We start from the raw sequence: 21908 nt of genomic DNA, 5'->3' as shown, positions 1-21908 counted from the left end.
GGGGTGGGTACTACGAGGGGCGTGCAATTAGTAATGGTCCTGACCCATTTCCCATAGCAGGAGATTAATGAAACTTGGCACAGTTATTAGTCTTTCTCTTCATAGGAATCACCCAGAGTTATGCATTTCTCCCATCGTTTGATGCAGCTCTGGACACCGATTTTGTAGGACACCCCAGGTTGGTCCTCCAACTGATGCCTCATCAATGGCACAAGAGGGACGACCAGGTCTGGGAGCTGTTTCCACAGACTTCCAGCCACGTTTGAATTCAGGATGTCAGCGTTTTACAAGGTCATATGATGGGGCATCATCACCATAAGTTTCATTTATTTCATCAAAAGTCTTCTTTGGTGTGCGTCCTTTCAAATACAAAAACCGGATCACTGCGCGACACTCAACTGGTTCCATTTCACACCTGGTCCATTTCGCACCTAAGTTCAAACACCAGTAAATCAGAAACCACAATTAGTTCAGAGCTGTCTTTTGCAACATAACCCATAGAGATAAGAATTATTACACATACAAAATTTCATTTAGATCAGACAACTGGAAGTGGGTCAGGACCATTACTTATTGCACGCCCCTCGTAGTACAGTACCGTTTGTTTTTTTCTTGTTGGACCAGTCCAGAAAAAAAAACGCGAAAAAGCAGTGGACCGGATTTTGGACCGATACGAAAATGGACAGATTATATTAGCAGGGGTTTTAATGTTTTGGCGCTTACTGGTTCAAGAAAATAACAGCAAAGTATAGTAGAGTTTATAGTAATAGCCTACCATGTTTCTACAGTCAAATTTACAAAGTTCTCATGACAGGATTTTAAAACACCAGTGGGAGTCAGATACTCTGTCAAATAGGTCCTGTTGTAGAAAATTGCACCATTTTTTTTTTAGTTTCACAAAAAATTAGATCCAGGTTTGTACCGAGACCTGATCCTCTGGACCAAATCGTATCTGTAACAGAATTTTCTGTACTGGTACCCACTGCTGCTATATAGGTGGCGCTTGGGGTCTTGGAATATAGGGGTCGACAGGGCCTAGGGTGTTACGTGGGCTCCTCGCGCGGCGCCTAAAACTATCCTTTTTATGTCAACTAGTGTCTTAGGCGTCATTCTAGATACGTGTTGAGATGTCTGGACTTGTTTAGGAAAGCTTTTCGCAGGCTTTAAACATAAGTTCTTGTTCATTTTCACATGTTACAACTAGGGACGACATACCCTATGAGAGCCCAAGCTGCAGTACCGCTTCCGGCCGCGTTCTGAAAAGTGGCTAAAACGGCCGTCAAATTGCCAACATTCCATTCTTTCGGGATGGGGATACCATGGAAGGCTCACAAAGGGGTTTGGAATTTTTGACTTTGTTTTTGAAAAAGCGACCATTTGAGATTAAGAATGATAACTATAAATAAAACTTTCTGAGTCGTTTATATTACAAAGGCATGAGCCCGAGTTTTTATAGAGTTTGTAGTACAGTGTTACTAGTCAGATAGACTTGGGACGTGCGACATGTCGGACCCATAAAAGTACTGGGGATGTAACCACAGCAGCAACAACAACAACATACAAGTAGTGAAACACATCATGTTACGAAAAATAAGGATACAAACTTTGCCTTTCAAGTAATAATTTTAACCATATCTTTGCTCTGACTCTTCCAAGTCCTTCCTACATTTAAAGGCTTAATATTTAAAAATTAAGCCCAAGCGACAAGAAATATTAGGTACATGTCAAGGACTGTATTAGAAACTGATTTCTGAAAAATTATTTCGTGATTTCTTACACGGAACATCCGAATACTTTGCTACATTTTCCCTTGGTTTACGAAAAGCTATAACATTCTTAAGAGTTTGTTTTCTGCACGCATAAAAATACGACATTTTGTTGAGATATAAGCAGATGGCAATGATTTTCACAAAAATAAGAAACGACATTTTCCCTTTCCAATAGAACATGAATAAGGCACTGTTTTGCTCTACAAGCACGTTGTGCCCTCGTAAGCATCGCTCGATATGTCGTTGGGTGCTTCTCCGCTTGCGTCTTCCTGGACACCAAACAGCTTTTGGATATCTTCGAATGTCTTGTTGCTTGTCTCGGGCACCTTGACTGCGACGAAGATGCACAGCAGAACGCAAACCGCCATGAAGATGAGAAATGTCAAGGCACCGATCCTCGCCTGGCAATGGAAAACGGCCGTGCTTGACAAGCGATTTATACAAGAACAAGAAATCTTTAATTTATTGTCACGACAAAAGTACGACTTTCGTAAGGTCTACATGTATAACAACTACTTACAGTACAACTAAACAGACATATATGGATATCTATAGGTATGAATAAGTCAACATATTGGATCTAGCATGTCATTTACACTATTGGTTCTACGGTATAAGCATTCGTGGATATTTTTGCCTACTTGTACACAGTGGGGGTTATCGCCTCCCAGAATGTAGTTGAGTTTATCTATCGAACAGAGAGTAGCAAATTCTTGAGAGCAAGCGGAAAGTAATGTGAACAGCTCTGTGCGTTTGTCATTATATCGTGAACAATAAATCATACATTAAATGCTCTTTTCACATAACCATTGCTTTCTTCACACCAATTAACGTTTCGGTGACCGTCTACCACCTTCTTCAGGACAGTTGGTGTGATTAAAGCAAAAACAGTCCCTTATTCAGTGACGTACCAATCTGATGAAACTTTTCAAGGATAATTCATACATTGTTTGCATGCATTTATTTGATTGATAGAAGTGTGTCGATCAGGAATGTTTCGCTTTCATATCGATTCCGCCATGAATTAGAATTTCTTTCAGCTTTCTATACGCTTCCTCGATTCTCGATTTTGATATGCTCATGGTTACGTTCGAGACGTATTAAAATAATCAACAATCTAATGTTAAAAATAGATCTAATGTGAAAAGTCGATCAATGTTTTTTTTTATCGATGATGATGAAGTGATAATCATTTCAGCATAAACGTTATATGCACAAAAATGCAAACTTTGAAACTTACTCAAGGAACCATGGGTTTTGTGAACGGTCAGAACTTTAAGACATTTACGCCCATTGTCTTTCGTTAGTGACGAAAGCTAGCTGAATGCATCCTCCGACATCCAACAGCCAAACTGCTTGTCTGGATGTGCCCTGCTGGACGCTCCAGCTGTCAGCCAATCAGAGAATAGGCTTTCCGTTTTCAAAAGCTGTCTCGCATGTATAACGGTAATCTCATTAATATCTATAAGCAGGGCGGTCAGGAGCTAAGGGTGACGGTTGAAAGAGCAGGGCACATCCTGACAGGCAGTTTGGCTGTTGGATACCCCTGCGTAGATACATGTAGGAGGATGGCAGAATGCTGTTTAAAACGTCTGGTCGTTTGACGTCTTAAAGCTTGATACTATGACGGGCACACGAAGATTGTGATCAAGTCCTCACCTGTAGTATGGGGAACACCAATCCCACGGCGCCATTCGCGACAAAGTTGACACTGCCGCCGATCATGAAGGCGGCAGGGCGCGCCCCCTGGCGGAACAGCTCACCAGTGATGATGAACGGGATCGGACCTGTGGAGTTGCCAAAATTTCGTCAGCTTGCTTAGCGTTTTATGGCATTGCTAACGTTTGCAATTAATCAAAATCGTCTGTCTATATCCATTTGGGTGGAAAATTTACCCATAAAACGCATACGTCACATACTAGTAAGTTGTAGGACGGAGAAAGGTGTTGATGCCGTTGATGACGTAGGCATGTTAAGGGTATGAAAGACCAACCCGATTGTTCAATTAGTTGATCTTTATTTGCATGTTCCTGTCCATATGGGCTAAATGCAGCAAATCCCATGATGGGATACTAAAGACTAAGAACTATTACATGTAGTATTACAGTTGAATTTTGGGTCTGTTCATAGAAGCTGTACTATGCATGTGTCACCAGGGAAACAACAGAAACGATATACAGTGGAAGCCAGTTAATTGCACGTCGGATAAACGCACACTTCGGTCAATTGCACGGAATCCCAAAATCCCGTGGCGGTGCGGTCCAACTGGGTAACTTCGCATTATCGCACACGCCAGATAATTGCACGGGATTCACTGGTAAATTGGGTGTGCAATTAAGCGGCTTCCACTGTACTATAAGGTATTCGAGAAATGTACCCAATATGTTCCCACGCATTGAGATCAACAGGCATGGAAGAAGACTATTTTCAGATATCAAGGAATTTCCCCATAACTTTCTTGCTGAAACGTCTTTGGGATTTAGACATCCAGGTGATAAGATACGCCAAATAACAGGTTTGGTTTGGTTTGGTTATACAGATCTCCATTAGTGACTGATACGTCACTATTATTCCTGGAGTCCGGGTGATTTGTAGAGAATCACCAATTCTAGACGGAAGTATTTTGTACCATCGCACACCGCACCATCGCACGTGTGGGGGTTCTTTAACGTGCCTGGGGTATGGCTCTCCCCAGACACGAGACCTCCATTTGGACATCCAGGGACGGCCCTAGCCGAAGCTAAGTACTCATTTTCACCTGAGTAAAGTGGGGAAAGTCGTGTAAAGTGCCTTTCCCAAGGGCACAAGATTGGTAACACGGCAGCCGGATTTGAACCCGCAACCTCTCGGTCACGGCCCGAATACGGTCCCGCTGCGCTACGCGGTCCCACAACCTTAAGCCATTGTACGGTTTAATGTCTCATTTCGCGACACTATACCGGTTTGAACTGATTGTACCTGGTCCAATGGCGAAGGCGATGATGCAGACGATTGCAAAAACAATGCTGAGATAGGAGATCCACTGGTACGGGTTCACGAAAGGAGCAGCAGCGGACATCGTGGCGTTTGGATCACCTGTCGTGAAAATAAAATATGATAAATATAGGCCTTGGGTAAGAGGACACAGGGCAATGATGTTGTCGTCATTTTCAATTAAGATAAATGTGATCATTATTGGCTGGTAGGTACATTTACTTGGATAGATTTCAACACAATAAGATGCATATTATGCTGATTAAAAGACGAAATTTGCATTACGAACGAGGCCTTCTTCATAAATCATGATATTTTATGATAAGAATATCATGCTTTTGACAGACATACGTTCGAAGATAAACAGATACAGGTCTTCGAATTTGAGCATACTGCCAATAAGTGGTAAGGCGTATTGCCTGTCGAGCTTTGATTCCCCAGTTCGACTCTAACGTCCAAGTTTGTCATGTCATCGTTTTCAAACTTTTCGTTCTTCATACCTGTTGCATTGGGAAGAATACAGGCACCAGCAGAATCTAAGACTCCGGTCGGCCACCGACCCTGCTGACAGCCGCACTCGCAGAACAGGTTCTAAGCGAACCGTCAAAGACGCAAATGTAGATAACAGAAAGTTGGTACAACCCGCCGTACGTGCAAATACGTGCTGTCTACCTGTCAAAACGTGGGCAATCTTTTGGGATCCGTAAGTGTTAAGTACCGCCTCCGCACGAACTCGAAGGGAATGCGACAGATTTTGGAGCACGCAGACACGCCGTAGAACTTTGCGGAGGCAAAACTCTGTGTGCCACTGGGCTGCGGATTCGCCCCCCGTACGTGCCAGTAATGGCGACGCGCCGGCCTTGTACAGCTTGAACGTTTTCAGAAATACGTGGCGGACGTGGCCTCACAGAAAAACGTACGGACAAATTTCACGTCCGGCGGGTTGTGCCCTTAGCTTTACGCAGCTCGTAATTGCACGCGTACAAAAATAGGTGGTTACCGGTTACGCAGACAAACAAAACAGACAGCGACACAGGTTAATATATTGGCCTTCAGCTACTAGCATCGGTGCTGATTTGGTCGCCGTATATGGTGAATAGCTTCCTATTGGTGATTGGTCAATAGATATGTCTCTATTGACCTTCAGGTGCTAGCCTTGATGCTGATTGGCCCACTGTATACGTTACAAAGGTTCCTATTGGCCTTCGAATGCTAGCCTTGGTGCTGATTGGCTCGCTGACGGTTAATGGTACATAAGTGAGGCGGGTTACTGATCTGAACAAAAAGACAACGAACCAAAGAAAATAAAACATTTACCTCCGTCAGACCCAGGGTAACCGTCAGGATAGCATGTGAGAAAACCATGATGGCGACACCCCACAGAAGAAGGGCCCTCCTCCCTGCCTTGTCAACAACCATCATCTAGACAAACGACATTTGCAATTGTTACAGTAAATGTCAATATTTTTCGGTGGTTTTATGTTCGCAGTTTTCGCAATGACCTCTTTACCGCGCAAAAGCTTGTTCTATCTGCCGCCCGCCTACCCCTTGTCTGAGCACTACGTACTGGCAGTCCGTTAAGGTGTAGGTGCTTTTATTGGACATAAGAATTTTCTTTTGGATTAAAGAAGCAGTCTGGTTAAGGAAGTCCACGCCAGTGATGAACCGGGACGAAGGGGGGTACAAGCTGAGCCACGTTTGGGATTGTGTTATCGCCGCAAAAGCACCACCTACATCGGCTACATATAGCGGCGAGAAGCAGAACTCCCGTTAGAAGCTCTGAGGAAGATGCCTGACAGACATCGAAACGTCAGCAGGTGAGAAAAACTGGTTGTGTAAAAAGAAAATTCTTATGTCCTATGATCTACCAACCTGATGAAGTTATTTTCGGAGGTGCTTTTATTATGTGACTGCGGCGCTGATACTGTTTTAGCTACGAACATTGAAGACTCCATTTTCCTCTAATGCAAAAATTAGATTGCCGCGAACGTAACTTCAAGACTCTACTGGTGCGTCCGCCCTAAGACATCAGGGGGTGCTAACATCTGACCCCAAAGAAAAGGCTGATGCACTGGGGGCCCAGTTTGAGTCAGTGTTTACCGACCTTTACCAGGGAGGATAAGACCACCGTTCCTACCCTTGGCCAACCCAAAGCTCCAACTATCCCCTTCCTTAACATCACAGTGGAGGGGGTAGCCAAACAGCTCTCCTGTCTTAACCCCAGCAAGGCCACAGGACCAGACGGATTACCACCTCGCCTCCTGAAGACCGTAGCCGAACAAATTGCGCCAATATTACAGGTCATATTCTCCCAGTCAATATCCACGGGAGATGTTCCTGAAGATTGGAGAACAGCTAACATCGCTCCAATCTTCAAAAAGGGGGACAGAACCTTGCCATCAAACTATAGGCCGGTGTCTCTGACATCGGTCTGTGGTAAAGTGCTCGAACACATCGTGCACAGCCACATGATGAAACATCTAGACGCTCATGGCATTCTGTCCCCTGCGCAACACGGCTTCAGGAAGGGTCTGTCCTGCGAGAGCCAGCTGGTGCTTACCCTCCAAGACCTGGCCAAGAACATGGACCAGAACAAACAGGTCGATGCCGCGGTGCTTGACTTTAGCAAAGCATTCGATACTGTGCCACACGAACGTCTGCTGAGCAAGCTCGAGCACTATGGTATTTCTGGCCTCCTTCAGTCTTGGCTTAGGGCCTTCCTTACGGAGAGAACCCAGAGGGTTGTCTTTGACGGTGGAACATCTAAAGCTGTCAAGGTCACCTCTGGAGTTCCGCAGGGTACTGTGTTAGGCCCTCTGCTATTCCTGCTCTACATTAATGACCTACCCGATACCGTAGACTCACATGTTCGACTGTTTGCTGACGATTGCTTGATTTATCGAACTATCAGCAAGCCTTCTGACGCACAAGGGCTGCAGTCTGACCTCGATGCGCTAACAGAATGGCAAAATCGTTGGCTCATGTCGTTCAACCCCTCTAAATGTCACATCCTCCATATCACCCGTAAAAAGCACCCCATCATAACTCAGTACTCCCTCTGTGGAGAAGCCCTTACCGGTGTTAAGTCCCACCCCTATCTTGGAGTACAACTGTCCGACGATTTGCGGTGGGACACCCATATCAACCACGCCACTAGCAAAGCTGGTAAGGTCCTAGGAGTCATTCGGCGCAACTTGACCCATTGTCCATCTAGGGTCAAGGCCACTTGTTACAAAGCGCTGGTACGGCCTCACTTGGAATATAGTGCCATCGTCTGGGACCCGTACACCAACAAAGGGATACAGGCGGTGGAGGCCGTCCAGCGCAGGGCAGCCCGGGTGACCCTAAATGACTACCGGCAGACTAGCAGCGTGACACAAATGCTTTCAGACCTGCAGTGGCGCCCTCTCTCCGAAAGGAGGAGGAACGCCCGCCTCACCTTTTTCTATAAAGTAGTCAACAATAATATTAACATAGACGCCAGCAATATTCTGAAGCCTGCCCAAGGGCGCACCCGGGGTAGTCACGACTTCAAATATCAACACATATTTGCACGCACCGATATCTACAAACATTCTTTTTTCCCACGCACAATTCCCGAGTGGAATGCCCTGCCTGGCACGGTTTGTAGCGCTCCCAACTTGAGCACTTCCGTGCCAGGCGGGGGGCCTGCCCGCCCCTAACCCGGGAGCCTCAGCTCCCCCCCCTACTTTTGCCCCTCCCGGGGTCATTTGGGGGTATCGTAGGCAGATGCAGATTAACAAGTTTGGACTCTAACGATTCCGCCCCCGAGCCACCTTAGGCTAACGTCACATTACCGGGGCCCGACCGGGCTGTTTGTGGAAACGAACAATAGAAATCTATACCTGAGATATACACAAATAATGCCCGCGACTATTCTCTGTACGTCTTGCGTGTACTTTTATATCATACTTTTCGTTCCTGAAAGCTGACCGACCGGGCCCCGGTTTGCAAATGTGACGTAACGCTGGTTCACCTTTATCCAAGGGTAACCTACATTCGTTGTCTGTAAAAAAAAACGTATTTATTTTATTAATAGGGATATGAAGTCGACAGAAAATCGGAATATTTTGAAAATACTGCAAATTTGAAACCACTGTCTGCAGGCTTAGAACTCCTAAATGTGCTGTTTTTAAAGACAACGGATAAAGGTCACCCCACAGATAAAGGTGAACTAGCGTTATAATTAGGTCTTACGAAGACAACTGTCGTCAGCACGTTGATCCCGCCCACCCCGATGGTCGCGTAGTCACTATACTCCTCAGGAACCCCCGCACTGAGGAAGATCGACGTGGAGTAGTATAATATCTGAAAAATGTCGTTAATTGTGTAAGTTAAAGAACATCCATCCAGAACCTAAATCGGCATCATGCTATCATTTGAGGGAAGACGAGAAAAATGGTTACACATCTATTTTTTCCCAAATAAAGTCTGGTATTTTCTAATAGTCATACTCCAACTAGAAGGCAATTCGCGTCCAGAATGATAGTGAGAAAGCTGGAGTTCCCGAAAACAAATCTTTTTTTTTTTTTTGAGAACACCAATTAACCCTAAACGCTAAAGGACTGCAGGACTGTAGCTAGTAGGTGTACATGTACTAAGTAGAAGAGCGGTCAGTATTGCCATGAGGAAGGTAGTAGAAGGTCTATCGAAATGTTGGCATGTGTGAACGTATCTTGGCTGTGTGCAAAGCATTTTGTCCACCATTAGTTATCATAGCTTTAAAACTAAGGGCACAACCCGCCGTACGTGCAAATACGTGCTGTCTACGTACCAAAACGTGGGCAATCATGTGGGATCCGTAAGTGGAGTGTACCGCCTCCGTACGAACTCGTAGGGAATCCGACGGATTTTGGAGCACACAGACACGCCGTAGAACTTTACTTGCAGGCAAAATTTTGTGTGCCATCGGGCTGCGGATTCGCTTCCAGAACGTACCAGTACGGGCGACGCGCCTGCCCTGTACGGCCTGAACGTTTTCAGGAATACGTGGCGGACGTGGCCTCCCAAAAAAATGGACTGACAAATTGCACGTACGGCGGGATGTGCCCGTAGCTTAAGAGATACATGCGGTGACGTCGTACCGCATAGCTTCCACAAAACTGTTGCCCAAGCCAGACCACGACGCAGATCAACAGCTGAGGACGCAGGGAACGAGACTTGACCAGGGTTAGTAAGCTCATTTTCGGCTCCTTCAGTTCGTTCTCGTGCTCAGTCTTCATCTCCTGCATGTAGACATCTTGGTTGATGTGTGCTCCCTGCAGCTTCACAAGGGCTGATGGCAAAGATCATGAATAGAGTGTCACATTAGGTCATGAAGAAAGTGCTCTCACCTCCATACCATACCTCCCTGGTTTGAGGATTTCCTTTGGGTTTCATGCATTATGAAACTGCACGGGCATTTTGTCAAATGTAGAGCCACACAATGCTGAAGTACGTTAAGAATTTCCATATCACAAAAAAACACTTATTTTAGCATTGTAAGCGATATCTGAAAGGGAAAATTCAATGAAAGTGCAATTCGTTCCCAAGTGGTGTCCATTTGGTGTTCTCGGTCATTGTCTTTTACCAATTATTCATTGCCGCAAATCATAGTAATTCAGAGTTAGGCCACAGCAAGTAAATTTTATGGATGACATCCTCTGCAGACTGCAAAAATAGTGCGATAGGGCGAAAAGAAACAAGATGGGTGAGAAAAACAACAAGATGGCTACATTTTCAAAATTAGGCACCATAAAGTTGTGATGACTCTTGTAAAAAGAACTAAAGGGACAAAACATGGTATCAGAGCCAACAAGACATTCATTCCTGTATTTAAGACAGGTATATATGTACTGGTGGTAAAAGTGACAATAGTGTGGTAGACTGGCAAAGTTGGTAACCACACTCATGGCTTCCATATTGGTGTCACTTTTACAACTATCCAATAAGTTTCATTTTTACAGCTACAGTCCTGAGTACCTCGCAAGTGTCACTTCTACAAGTACATTTATTAGGCTACAACACAATATATTTGTTCATTTTGGTACTTTATCGTCATGTTGACCATCCCTGCAGAAAAAAAATTCTTGTTTTTTTTTCTGAAATCAGGCGAAAATTAATGCGCGCGTTGATGTCATCCATAAAATTTACTTGCTGTGGCCTTATGATAATAGACATAGCCTATGTTACAAATATAATTTGTCATATTGCACTTTGAATGACAATGGCACCATTATCATGCATTCACCAGTAACATCTCACATCTTATCATACCAAAGCCAAGGGTAATAGAGTGTGTTTTCCATACCTCTCCTGGAAGCTTCTAGGTCGTCTTTATCTATGAGCAGACACCTTGGGCTCTCGGGAAGAAACATCATGCAGAAGGACTGGAGGACAGCAGGGATGACATAAAAACCCAGCAGATACGGCCATCTCTCTTCACTTCCTTTTCATGGTAAACAAATAAGATGTTAGAACTATGAAGCTAGTATTGAACGAATTAGTTTGAATACAAGGCAGGGTTTCCTTAGAAAAAGAACAAACATCAGACGTTGTGTCATAAGTTACTTCCGTGAGGACTGTAATGGCAAACGTTTCGATACACTTATGCTACTTTCCTCGGGACAATAATTACCGGATTAACTAGGTGGCGCTGCAGTGGGCAGAATGCGGTCCCAAACATGACCAAGCTCGTATCCCCTCGAACACGGTCATGATTTATCAGTGCCGTAAAGCCGGCTTTACAAATCAATAATTCAGCTCGGCCGACTTGTCAGCAAGCTCCAAATGGGCATTTTCGGCCGGAGTATGACCGGCGTTTGGGCGATTACGCGGGCTTCGGGCGACTTTTAACAGCTCGTCCGTTGGTATTTAAACCTCCGTGTGATGTCAGTTGCGCACCAAAAAAGCAGAAAAAACAATGACTTGAACTTTCCGGAGGGAAACACCGAGCCCCGTCCAATTTGTAACGGTGCAGATTATTTGATAAAAAGTAAAGCCGATGCTCGGGCGATGTTGATTTTCGGCGAGCTCTGACCGATCTACAAATTCGGCCGGCGTCCGCATGAATTGTAAACGGGGCTTAAGGAAGGTACCGAAAGGACCACGGAAGCGTTTATAGGTAGATACCTCCTGGTATCGATCGTATCAAAGAAATTTATGATCTTATATTATTTATCTATTCACAAATGTGATGAAATTATCCACGTATGCTCACTCACTTACCAAGAATCTGCTGAAGCCCCAATATCTGGGAGACCAGAATACCGGTGGTTAGGAAGACCCCCTGGGTGGTTCCCAGAGCCCCGCGCAGGTTGGGTGGTGACACCTCGGCCAGGTACATTGAAACCACCATGATGGCACAGCCTGGTCCAAAAAACAAAATCTTAAATGTGACAGCCACTTTTAAGGTCTCAGAACACAGTTATCCGAAAAATTGTGCAGCCAAGTACGCGACGTACCAGATACACAGTCTTCTACCGGAAATAAAGCCTCGTATAGTATATGGGTATAGGCAATGACCCTAATTGACGCAGCCGCAGAAGGCCCAAATTGAGTCCATACAGTATTTTAGCATATTTTTTACTTGTAGCAGAAGAATGTAAGAGAAATTTCATATTGATGAGACAGTGTAGGGTGCAGACGCTCAGATTAGGTAAAAAAACAAGGTTTTGGTTCATTTTTAGGCCTGTGACGACCCCTAATTTGAAGTGGTCAGTCCCTAAAATGACGTCAGGAATAGCAAAGATGGCGACATATTTGACAGCTGCGATGAGTTCCGCTGGTCGGAATTTTTAAAAATCAGACTTTTGAACACTTGAGATAGCGGGCTACTGTGTGGTGTGAGTTCTTATGACCTGGAATGTTCACGGATGACACCCTGAGCTTGCCTATTTTTACATTATCGCCAATACAGATTTCCATTAGTGTTCAGTGTTCTATAACTAGGCTACAGAAAGTCACACCAAACCCGTGAGACTTGATGGACCGTACCATTGTGCACCCCCATGATGGTCCTCCCCACGATGATCATCTGAAATGACGTCTGCATCTTGGAGCCCCACATCAGCAGCGCCCCCGAGACAGACAGCAGGTTGATGGACACCATTGTCCATTTTCTGGTAACAAGGTATAAAGGCAATGACAATGACAATGGAGTTTGTTGGCCCATTGGGGCTAAATGCAGTCAGTTTGGTACATAGGGAGTAATCGGAAAGCTATACATATACTACAAATTACGTGCTTCTTCTCTCTTCTTAAAGCATGTGTAGACGAACTTAAAGAGTTTTTCAAGTATGTCGTAGTTAGATGATGACAGATCTTCCTTCGTTAGTTGCGCATATTTTTTATCTACATGTGCAGCATTAACGAATGCGTTTCGCAGATCGTTGTACAGTGAACACTCTAGGACAAAGTGTACTTCGTTTTCTACATACATGAGACTCTTATCGAAAAATATACATAGTCTATCATATCAGGAGGAGTTCGGTTATATCTACCAGCTTCAATTTCCAGTGGGTGATCGCTGATCGTTAGTTTGGTCATGGCTCGGCGGTAGCTAAAATTTGCTATATCCATGTATTTTTCTTCTTTCGTGAGCGGCCATCGCTTCAAGCATTGTTGATCATGCGTTGATTTAGTAGGTTTTGATTCGCGATACAGTCACCTCACTTCTGCTAAACAACTAACATGGTAAAACTGGTGCTATTATAGCAGACGTTCGGGTGACCACTTCACACTTGTTGGAAGACAAATCATTGACTTCGGTTAAAAGTATGTAAACCACGTAGAAGTCTGGAAGACAGACATGGAAACTAGCTCTCAGTGAACACTGCCGTTTCATTAGTATCAAAACAATCTTATAACGAAGAAGAATATTATAAGATTGCCAATGTACACAGATCTGCCATCACAAAACTAAGAATCAGTTGTCACAAATTACGAATTGAATCAGGAAGACATAAGTAAATTAACCACACTACTCTAGAGCAAAGAATCTGCCAATTCTATAGTTTATTAAAGTAGAAGATGAAGTTCATTTTACTGTAGATTGTCCTTTGTATGATAGCGATAGTAGCGTTCTATTTGACTATATATGTGTTGAGTAAATATCCCCACTTCAGACACTTGAACAGTAAAGAGAAATTCATATTCCTGATAGCTTTTGATAAACCAACTCTAACCAAACATACAGCTAGCTACATTTATGCAATTACCAAGAAGCGAGAGGAAGTCGAATGTCCTAGAATAGTTTAGACGCATATCCGCATATATAACGTTAGATGTGTATGGTTGTTTCCATTGTTATATTTCAGCCATACATAGTATGGTGAAATATATTGTATTCGTAATGTTTCTTCTTTCTTTCTTCTTCTTCTTCTTCTTTCTCCTGTCAAATCTTCAAAGTGATTCATCTCCGCCGTTCCTGGACCGAATGACCTGAAATTTGGCACAGGGGTAGAATGGGCCAATACCTTGATGCTTTTTTCTCAGTTTTTTTCATATCTGCCTCTAAAATGATTTTATTGAGATTTTTTGTTCAATTTTAGACCAAAACTGTATATTTTGGCCCCTGTACCCTGGTATTACAACCAAATGAGCTGAAATTTGACAGAGATGTGCCTTGATAATGCCCCCATATAAATTCGATAACACTTTTGGTGTACAGTACAACAAAATGCTTATTTTTGCGATTTTTTGACCAATTTTTGACCAAAAAAGGACACTTTTGGCCCCTGTACCCTGGTATTACAACCAAATGAGCTGAAATTTGACAGAGATGTGCCTTGATAATGCCCCCATACAAATTCAATAACACTTTTGGTGTACAGTGCAACAAAATGCTTATTTTTGCGATTTTTTGACTAATTTTTGACCAAAAAAGGACACTTTTGGCTCCTGTACCTTGGTATTGCAACCGAATGAGCTGAAATTTGACACAGATGTGCCTTGATAATCCCTTCATATAAATTCAATAACACTTTTGGTGTACAGTGCAACAAAATGCTTATTTTTGCGATTTTTGGCCAATTTTTGACCAAAAAAGGACACTTTTGGCTCCTGTTCCCTGGTATTACAATTAAATGACCTGAAATTTGGTATAGATAGGCATTAGATACTTGGTAACAAGATTCAAGTAAAATTTTTGACATAAATAACTTTTAAAATGATTAATTTTGGCACTTTTCTGAGGGGAAATTTGTTTTCTTTTGGCCTCCTGACGTGACCTTCCGTGACCCCGCACAGAGCCACACCTGTGCGCGTCAGCCGGCGAGTTAATTGAATCAAAGACCTAGCCAATCAGCGAAGAGGAGGCCAAAGGCTAATTAATATTCATAAGCGGGGCCTCATGATCCCGTATATAGCAGTGTTCCTGCCAGGGGGAGCGAAGCCCGCCTAAGGCTCTCGCATTTTAGACTATTCAGAAGGCTTTATATTGTATCAGTTCTTAGGGGCATATCTATGATAATCGCAGCAGTCACTTAACTTCTCTTCAGGAGTTTAGCGTAACACTATTTCAGGTCAAACCGTCAAAGGCAACTAAAAACAAACTTTAACGTTACTGAGTTCAACAGTACTTATAACTTGTTATCCGAAGTTGAAACGCTAGCGATGGTATTTTCGCTGCGCTGTTAGCTCCGTGCGACTGTTGTTGACGGTCTTATAACGGTATATTTTGCACCCCTGTACCCTGGTATGAGTAACATTTGGTATAGATAGGCATAAGATAGTCGGTAAAATGATCCAAGTAAAATTTTTGGCATAAAGTACTGTAAAAGGCTTAATTACAGCACTTTTTGTAGGGGAAATTGGTTTTCTTTCGTTCTCCATGCCATGACCTTTCGGACGTTCACCCCACAGAGACAACATCTGCACCTGCGTCTAGCCGGCAGGAAGAGTTAATTCAATTAATGGTTCAGCCAATCAGCGAAGAGGAAAGCGAAGGCTAATTAATATTCATAAGCGGGACCACACAATACGTTAACTTGAAGACTCAAGCCGTACAGACTTCTCGCCAGGATTTTTTCAAAGCGTCGGACTGGGGTCCGGGGGCCGCCGAATGTCCCTGGCGGGGTCCAGGGGCAGGGCCACTCGGGGGGGGGGGGGGGGGGGCAGGTGGGCGAAGCCCCCCCGGAAGCTCTTGCATTTTAGACTATTGAGAAGGCTTCTTTTATCAGTTTTTTTAGGGCCATATCTACGATAATCGTAGCAGTCACTTACTTCTCTTCAGCAGTTTGACTTTAAAATATTTCGGGTCAAAGCTTCAAAGACAACTAAAACCTCATAAACAACAAACTTTACTTAGCTCAACAGTAAACAAAAATATTGTACGGGTTGCCATCCTTAGTTGAAGCGCTTATTTATAGCGCTAGTATCTTCGCTGCGCCGTTAGCCGCCGTGCGACTTTTGTTGACGGTCTGATATCCCTACGTCGCCGCCTCGCTGATATTCCCACGGACATGTTTCAAGAAAAATACCCAGCAAAATACGCTGTTCTGCGTCAAATTCTATTCTATAAAACATGTGGGACTCAGTGTTACAGTCTAAATATTTTGTAGAAGCACCGCTGTAGGAAAGAAGGTCCAAGCAATGTAAAACATCACGTAGCATGAAGTTCGCTGTCAACTGGCACACAGCACATGACTGTTTGAAACTCTAAGTCTTATCAACAGCCGTGTTTGATTGATAGCCGGCGGTCCTTTGATGAAGTCGGCGAAAGGTGCGTTAGTTAGAAAATCTGCGTTTACTTTTGATACGTAATCATAAGTTAGACAGTGGCGAGGATGATTATTTTCTCATCAATATTTCTCTTCAGAATTATTTGAACTTAATTGTACATCTAAACAATTGGCTTACCTGTGCAATGTTTATATGATTAATGATCAGTGTACTGAAATCATGTGTAACGTATGGCTCCTAGTCAATAGATCAGCATTTTCTCTATAGTGACCACCTGTCTATAGTGGCCACATTTCCTAGTGCTGTTGTTGTTTGACATAAACTTTGAACATTTAAATTGTAAGTAACTTTAAACTGCCAGAGTTTCAGCCCAACAAAACACTCTCAGCGCCAGGGTATGAACAGACTGACCAGACAGACGAAAATAAATCCTCGAACAAGGTTCAATCGTATCTTCCGGGTCTGGCAGGAAGTTGTTAAACTAAAATAAGAATAGGCTCGATGGCCGATTGCATACAATGTAAAACAGTTTAACAGTTTTACAGCTTGAAGAAAACAAACGCTCCTACAGTACCTGCACCTGCTTGATAATTATTAAATCGTATGCCCTACTTGAATAAAAAAAGTTCACTGCAATAATAAATGTACCCACATCACAAGGAGCTTATGCTTTTTTAAACTTACACCTAGTTATCGTACTGAAAATTGTTAATGACATTACATGAAGTCATTCAACAATTTTCAGTCATGATGAAAATTTTCTGAATGGAAGGTGTTATTATTGTCATTTTCTGAAAAATAGAAGCAAGCACTGTTTTTACCTGGAATCAATTCACAATACCAGTCCACTTTGGGGGATAATGTACTGTTAAGAGGATGTTCAATTTTTGCGCAGGGGTGATTTGGAACAGTCCAATGTTGCGTGGGAAGGGGTATGGCTGAAATATGCTGTATTTGCTCTTAAGCAAATGTCGGCCTTTCTAGTTGCATATATATGATTGTTACCATATGACCTGTACTTAGCCCAGTGGGGCAAAAATGTGCAATAAAGGTCTTCATTCATTCATTATTTCCTGCAGTTGACTGAAGTGAAACGTTTTGCCATGCACGGCTTCATGAGTTGTAATTCGTGATTGCATCCATCCACATTGTCAACGTGCAACTTGATTCCGAGTTCAAACAAGATCGTTAAATCTTAAGTTGAAAATTCATCTATAATGGGAGACGGAGGAAGCCACAAATTATTTCCTACATTTGACCCACTGCTCACTAGTCCCTTGTCCATATTCGAGGCGGAGTCTAATAGGTAATTCCATTGGCTTCATAACAAGCTCATTTTTCATCGAAATGAGTTGAAATTTGGCACAAAGGTAAAGACATATATCCTCCTAAGATTGAAATATTCAAATTTGCTGTTCAGATTTCAAGCTGACCACACCCTTTGTCACCTGTTGGGAGAAAACAGCAGTTCAGCTTGAAATCGACACTCTTAAAGGTTAGACATCTACGCAATAAGATATGCCAAATAGCAATTTCAAATTCCAAAATTTACATAATCAGAATACAGTATTTCATGGAGGTATGAGGTCTCTGAACTCTTCTTTGTTTAGCTGTACTTAAGGCTTCCTGTAAGTAGGTCAGATTTCGAAGAACTGATCGTCTGACTAGCTTGTAAGTTTGTGGTTATCTTGAAATCAACTCAGTAGCTCATAAAATTCTAAAGTTCCTAAACAACAACTTGAGATATTTCAATGTCAAGAGGAAATATGCCATTACTTTTGTGCCAAATTACAACTCATTCGATGAAAAGACGAGCCTTTTATAAAACCAATGCCCTTACTTTTTGAATCACCCTCATATAATACGAAACCTGTGCAGCGTGCTATAGAATCTGTGGATACACTGGTGTCGCACAGTCGAAGATTTGCGTCAAAACCCTTTTTGTTGGTTTGAAAGTTAGAGATTTCTATAAGGTGTTGAAATGTAGTTCCTTGCACGTACCTTCCAAGAAATGACCCGGTGAGAGGCCCAACCAGAAGTGAGCCGACCAGTCCACCCAGGCAATAGATGGACACGGTGGAGGACCACAGGATTGTCAACTGATCGCTGCCCAGTTCGACTCCAAACATGTGAAAGTACGACTCATTATAGAATTTCTTGAGCTCCTGTAACGGGTTATACGAGGGGCGTTCAATAAGTAATAACTCTGACTCATTTTCCATAGCAGGAGATTAATGAAACTTGGCACAGTTATTAGTCTTTCTCGTTATAGGAATCACCCAGAGTTATGCATTTCTCCCATCGATTGATGCAGCTCTGGACACCGTTTTTGTAGGACACCCGGTGTTGGTCCTCCAACAGATGCCTCATCAATGGCAGAAGACCAGGTCTGGGAGCTGTTTCCACAGACTTCCGGCCATGTTTGAATTCAGGATGCCAGCGTTTTACAAGGTCATATGATGGGGCATCATCACCATAAGTTTCTTTCATTTCATCAAAAGTCTCCTTTGGTGTGCGTCCTTTCAAATACAAATACCGGATCACTGCGCGACACTCAACTGGCTCCATTTCACACCTGGTCCATTTCACACCTAACTCAGTTCAAATAGAAACCACAAGTTCAGAGCTGTTTTTGCAACATAAACTATAGAGATATGAATCATTACACATGCAAAATTTCATCTAGATCAGACAACTGGAAGTGGGTCAGAGTTATTACTTTATTGAACGCCCCTCGTACAGCAAGTAAAGATATTAGAAATAGAGGAATGGTAATGGACCTTATTGTTTTTGGTAAAACAAGACGGTACCGGTGTCGGTGTAAATAACTACAGCTGTTGATAATGGAGGTCCACACCTCAAACCCGTTCAAGTCGCCATCAAACTTGTTATAAGAGTAGGGATTCGTCGATGAAGTTTAGATCTGCAAATGGTTAAGGAACGGTTTGAATTCTAAGGTTCAGACAGTACTCGCTGTCTTTGGTTTTGTTTATTTTTTTGTTTATTTGTTTCGCACTTGAAAACAATCGGCAATCAATACATACATGACACAGTGAATTAAAGAAAGAACATAACAGTGCAAGGGAGGCCAAAAGCTTCTGCTTATGAGAAGGTTGGTGATCGCTGTGTTTCCTGATACTGTGTGAAACATCTGACCGTTACCTAATTATCTCTATGAAAAATTGAGATATACTTTTGGGTGTGTCTGTCTGTGTGTGTGTGTCTGTCTGTGTGTCTGTCTGTGTGTCCAGATTTTTGTAGTGAGCATAACTCAAGAACCTCTAAATGGATTACAATGATATTTGGTTTGTGGATAGGTGTTGGACAAAGGTCAAGGTCAATGTTGGGCCCCCTGGTATGTGACCTTGGTACTGCAGCAGAAAATCATTTTTTGGATCTTTTGAACTGGATGTTATATGGTCTTGGTTTTTTGATGGCAGATAGCTTGTGACATAAGGGATATATGGTGTATATCTGGTCTCCCTAGCAGGTTGCTCTGAAACTACGGGGACATTTTTCTATTCAGTTTTTTTAGTAACTGATGAAAATCATCATGAACACCCCGGACAAGCAAGTCAATGACAAAAATATCTTATGCTCATATGGAAATCTGCTCTATTTACAATCATTGAAACATGTACTTGCGTCGGATCGTGTTTGACATAAAATATACAGTACACAATCTTTAGATTAAAAAGATGAGCTTTCTAAAATGTATTAATTTCACTTCAGAGCAAGAATATTGAATAATTTAACAAATGATGGGTGATATTCACGTACCTGTTCAGGTAAATTCAGCACACCGACGGTGTATCCGTACTGGAAAGGCCCCAGTGCGGCGATACCCACACAGAAGGCAAGAAGGAAAGTCAACTTCTGAAAGTCAAGATTTATCTATTCACTAGAAAGGCCGACATTTGCTCGAGAGCAAATACAGCAAATTTAAGCCATCTCCCTCCCCATTCAAGAATAGACTAGTCCGAAATCACCCATGTGCAGAAATGGAACACTTTAGCTTAAAAATAACTTCTACTAATCACATTTAGCCCAAAAATAAATCTTAAAAAAATCCCCCCATGCAAGAACGGACTCTTCCAATGCACCTTATGTAAAAAGGTAAAATAGAATAGATAACATGTTGAGTCTAGCCTGTGTTTACACAAGCTCTCGCCGGCTGGGCTTAATGACCCCCTCCCCCCGAGGGAGGCGGCAATCGTAGGGCCGGCCGCTAGGGGCGTGATTTTAGTCAGGCTAATGTTGAGTCTAGTGGGTCATTTACACTACTGATTCTAAAGTACACACAGTCTCTGATATATTTGCCTATTTATACACAGTAAAAAAAAGGCTATCGCCTCCCAGAATATCGCCTCCCAGAATGTAGTTGAATCCATCTATCGAACGGAAAGTGTAAAATTCTAAAGAGCAAAGGGAAAGTAATGTGAACAACTTTGTGCGTTTATCCTCATATCGTGAACAATCCATAATAAAGTGACGTTCGTCTTCGAGTGATTAAAAGGAATGTGAACAATTTGGATAGACAGCTTGATATTGAGATTCTTCTGTAGTTATCCACATTAGAAGTATCACCTGATTTAAAAAGAGGTGTGAGAATACTAGTGTTCCAGTTTCAAGAAATTTCATATTATGATATCTGAATAACATATCATTTTATATTACATTATCTTGTACTTACCCCTTTCGTGGCTTCAGAGAAGTTCACCTCGGTTTTGGTGTTGCCGTGTCTCTTCATTTCTTATTCTACTCCCTCCTTAAGTCGTCGTTTGCTAAGGAAAAGAGTGCATGTGAGTGGAGTTAGTTTTGGGTTTGGGATAGTGTTAGGCTTTGGGTTTAACTAAAGCTAAGGGCACAACCCGCCGGACGTGTAATTTGTCCGTACGTTCTTTTTGGGAGGCCACGTCCGCCACGTATTTCTGAAAACGTTCAGGCTGTACAGGGCAGGCACGTCGGCGGGAATGGCACGTACGGTGGCGAATCCGCAGCCCGATGGCACACAAAGTTTTGCCTGCAGTTTTGCCTACAGGGTGTTTGCGTGCTCCAAAATCTGTCGGATTCCCTACGAGTTCGTATTAAGGCGGCGCTTACGGACTTACGGATCCCAAAAGATTGCCCACGTTTTGGCACGTAGACAGCGGGAATGGCACGTACGGTGGCGAATCCGCAGCCCGATGGCACACAAAGTTTTGCCTGCAGTTTTGCCTACAGGGTGTTTGCGTGCTCCAAAATCTGTCGGATTCCCTACGAGTTCGTATTGAGGCGGCGCTTACGGACTTACGGATCCCAAAAGATTGTCCACGTTTTGGCACGTAGACAGCGCGAATGTCACCTACCGTGGCGAATCCGCAGCCCGATGGCACACAAAGTTTTGCCTGCAGTTTTGCCTACAGGGTGTTTGCTTGCTCCAAAATCTGTCGGATTCCCTACGAGTTCGTATTGAGGCAGTGCTTTACGACTTACGGATCCCAA

At 43.1% G+C, this 21908-nt stretch overlaps 1 protein-coding gene across 1 annotated transcript in view; it reads right to left on the bottom strand.

The window, feature by feature from the left end:
• Positions 1-1809: 1809 nt before the first annotated feature.
• LOC118421408 (solute carrier family 2, facilitated glucose transporter member 5-like) overlaps positions 1810-21908 on the bottom strand; it is a 21759-nt gene continuing 1660 nt past the window's right edge. Inside the window, exons 2-14 of the mRNA XM_035828676.1 lie at positions 21118-21208; positions 20205-20300; positions 18426-18589; positions 12738-12862; positions 11970-12110; positions 11053-11190; positions 9848-10038; positions 8961-9071; positions 6060-6164; positions 5243-5333; positions 4728-4844; positions 3429-3556; positions 1810-2170 (exon numbers count right to left, since the gene is read on the bottom strand). Coding sequence (XP_035684569.1) covers positions 1970-2170; positions 3429-3556; positions 4728-4844; positions 5243-5333; positions 6060-6164; positions 8961-9071; positions 9848-10038; positions 11053-11190; positions 11970-12110; positions 12738-12862; positions 18426-18589; positions 20205-20300; positions 21118-21174 — 1665 coding nt within the window. The 5' untranslated portion in view covers positions 21175-21208 and the 3' untranslated portion in view covers positions 1810-1969. The remainder of the gene's footprint in view (positions 2171-3428; positions 3557-4727; positions 4845-5242; positions 5334-6059; positions 6165-8960; positions 9072-9847; positions 10039-11052; positions 11191-11969; positions 12111-12737; positions 12863-18425; positions 18590-20204; positions 20301-21117; positions 21209-21908) is intronic.

The sequence above is a fragment of the Branchiostoma floridae genome, chromosome 8 (genome assembly GCF_000003815.2).
Source record: "Branchiostoma floridae strain S238N-H82 chromosome 8, Bfl_VNyyK, whole genome shotgun sequence".
NCBI lineage: Eukaryota > Metazoa > Chordata > Leptocardii > Amphioxiformes > Branchiostomatidae > Branchiostoma > Branchiostoma floridae.
Note: the sequence above shows the minus strand (reverse complement) of the source record. Positions and strands in the feature narration are given on the sequence as shown.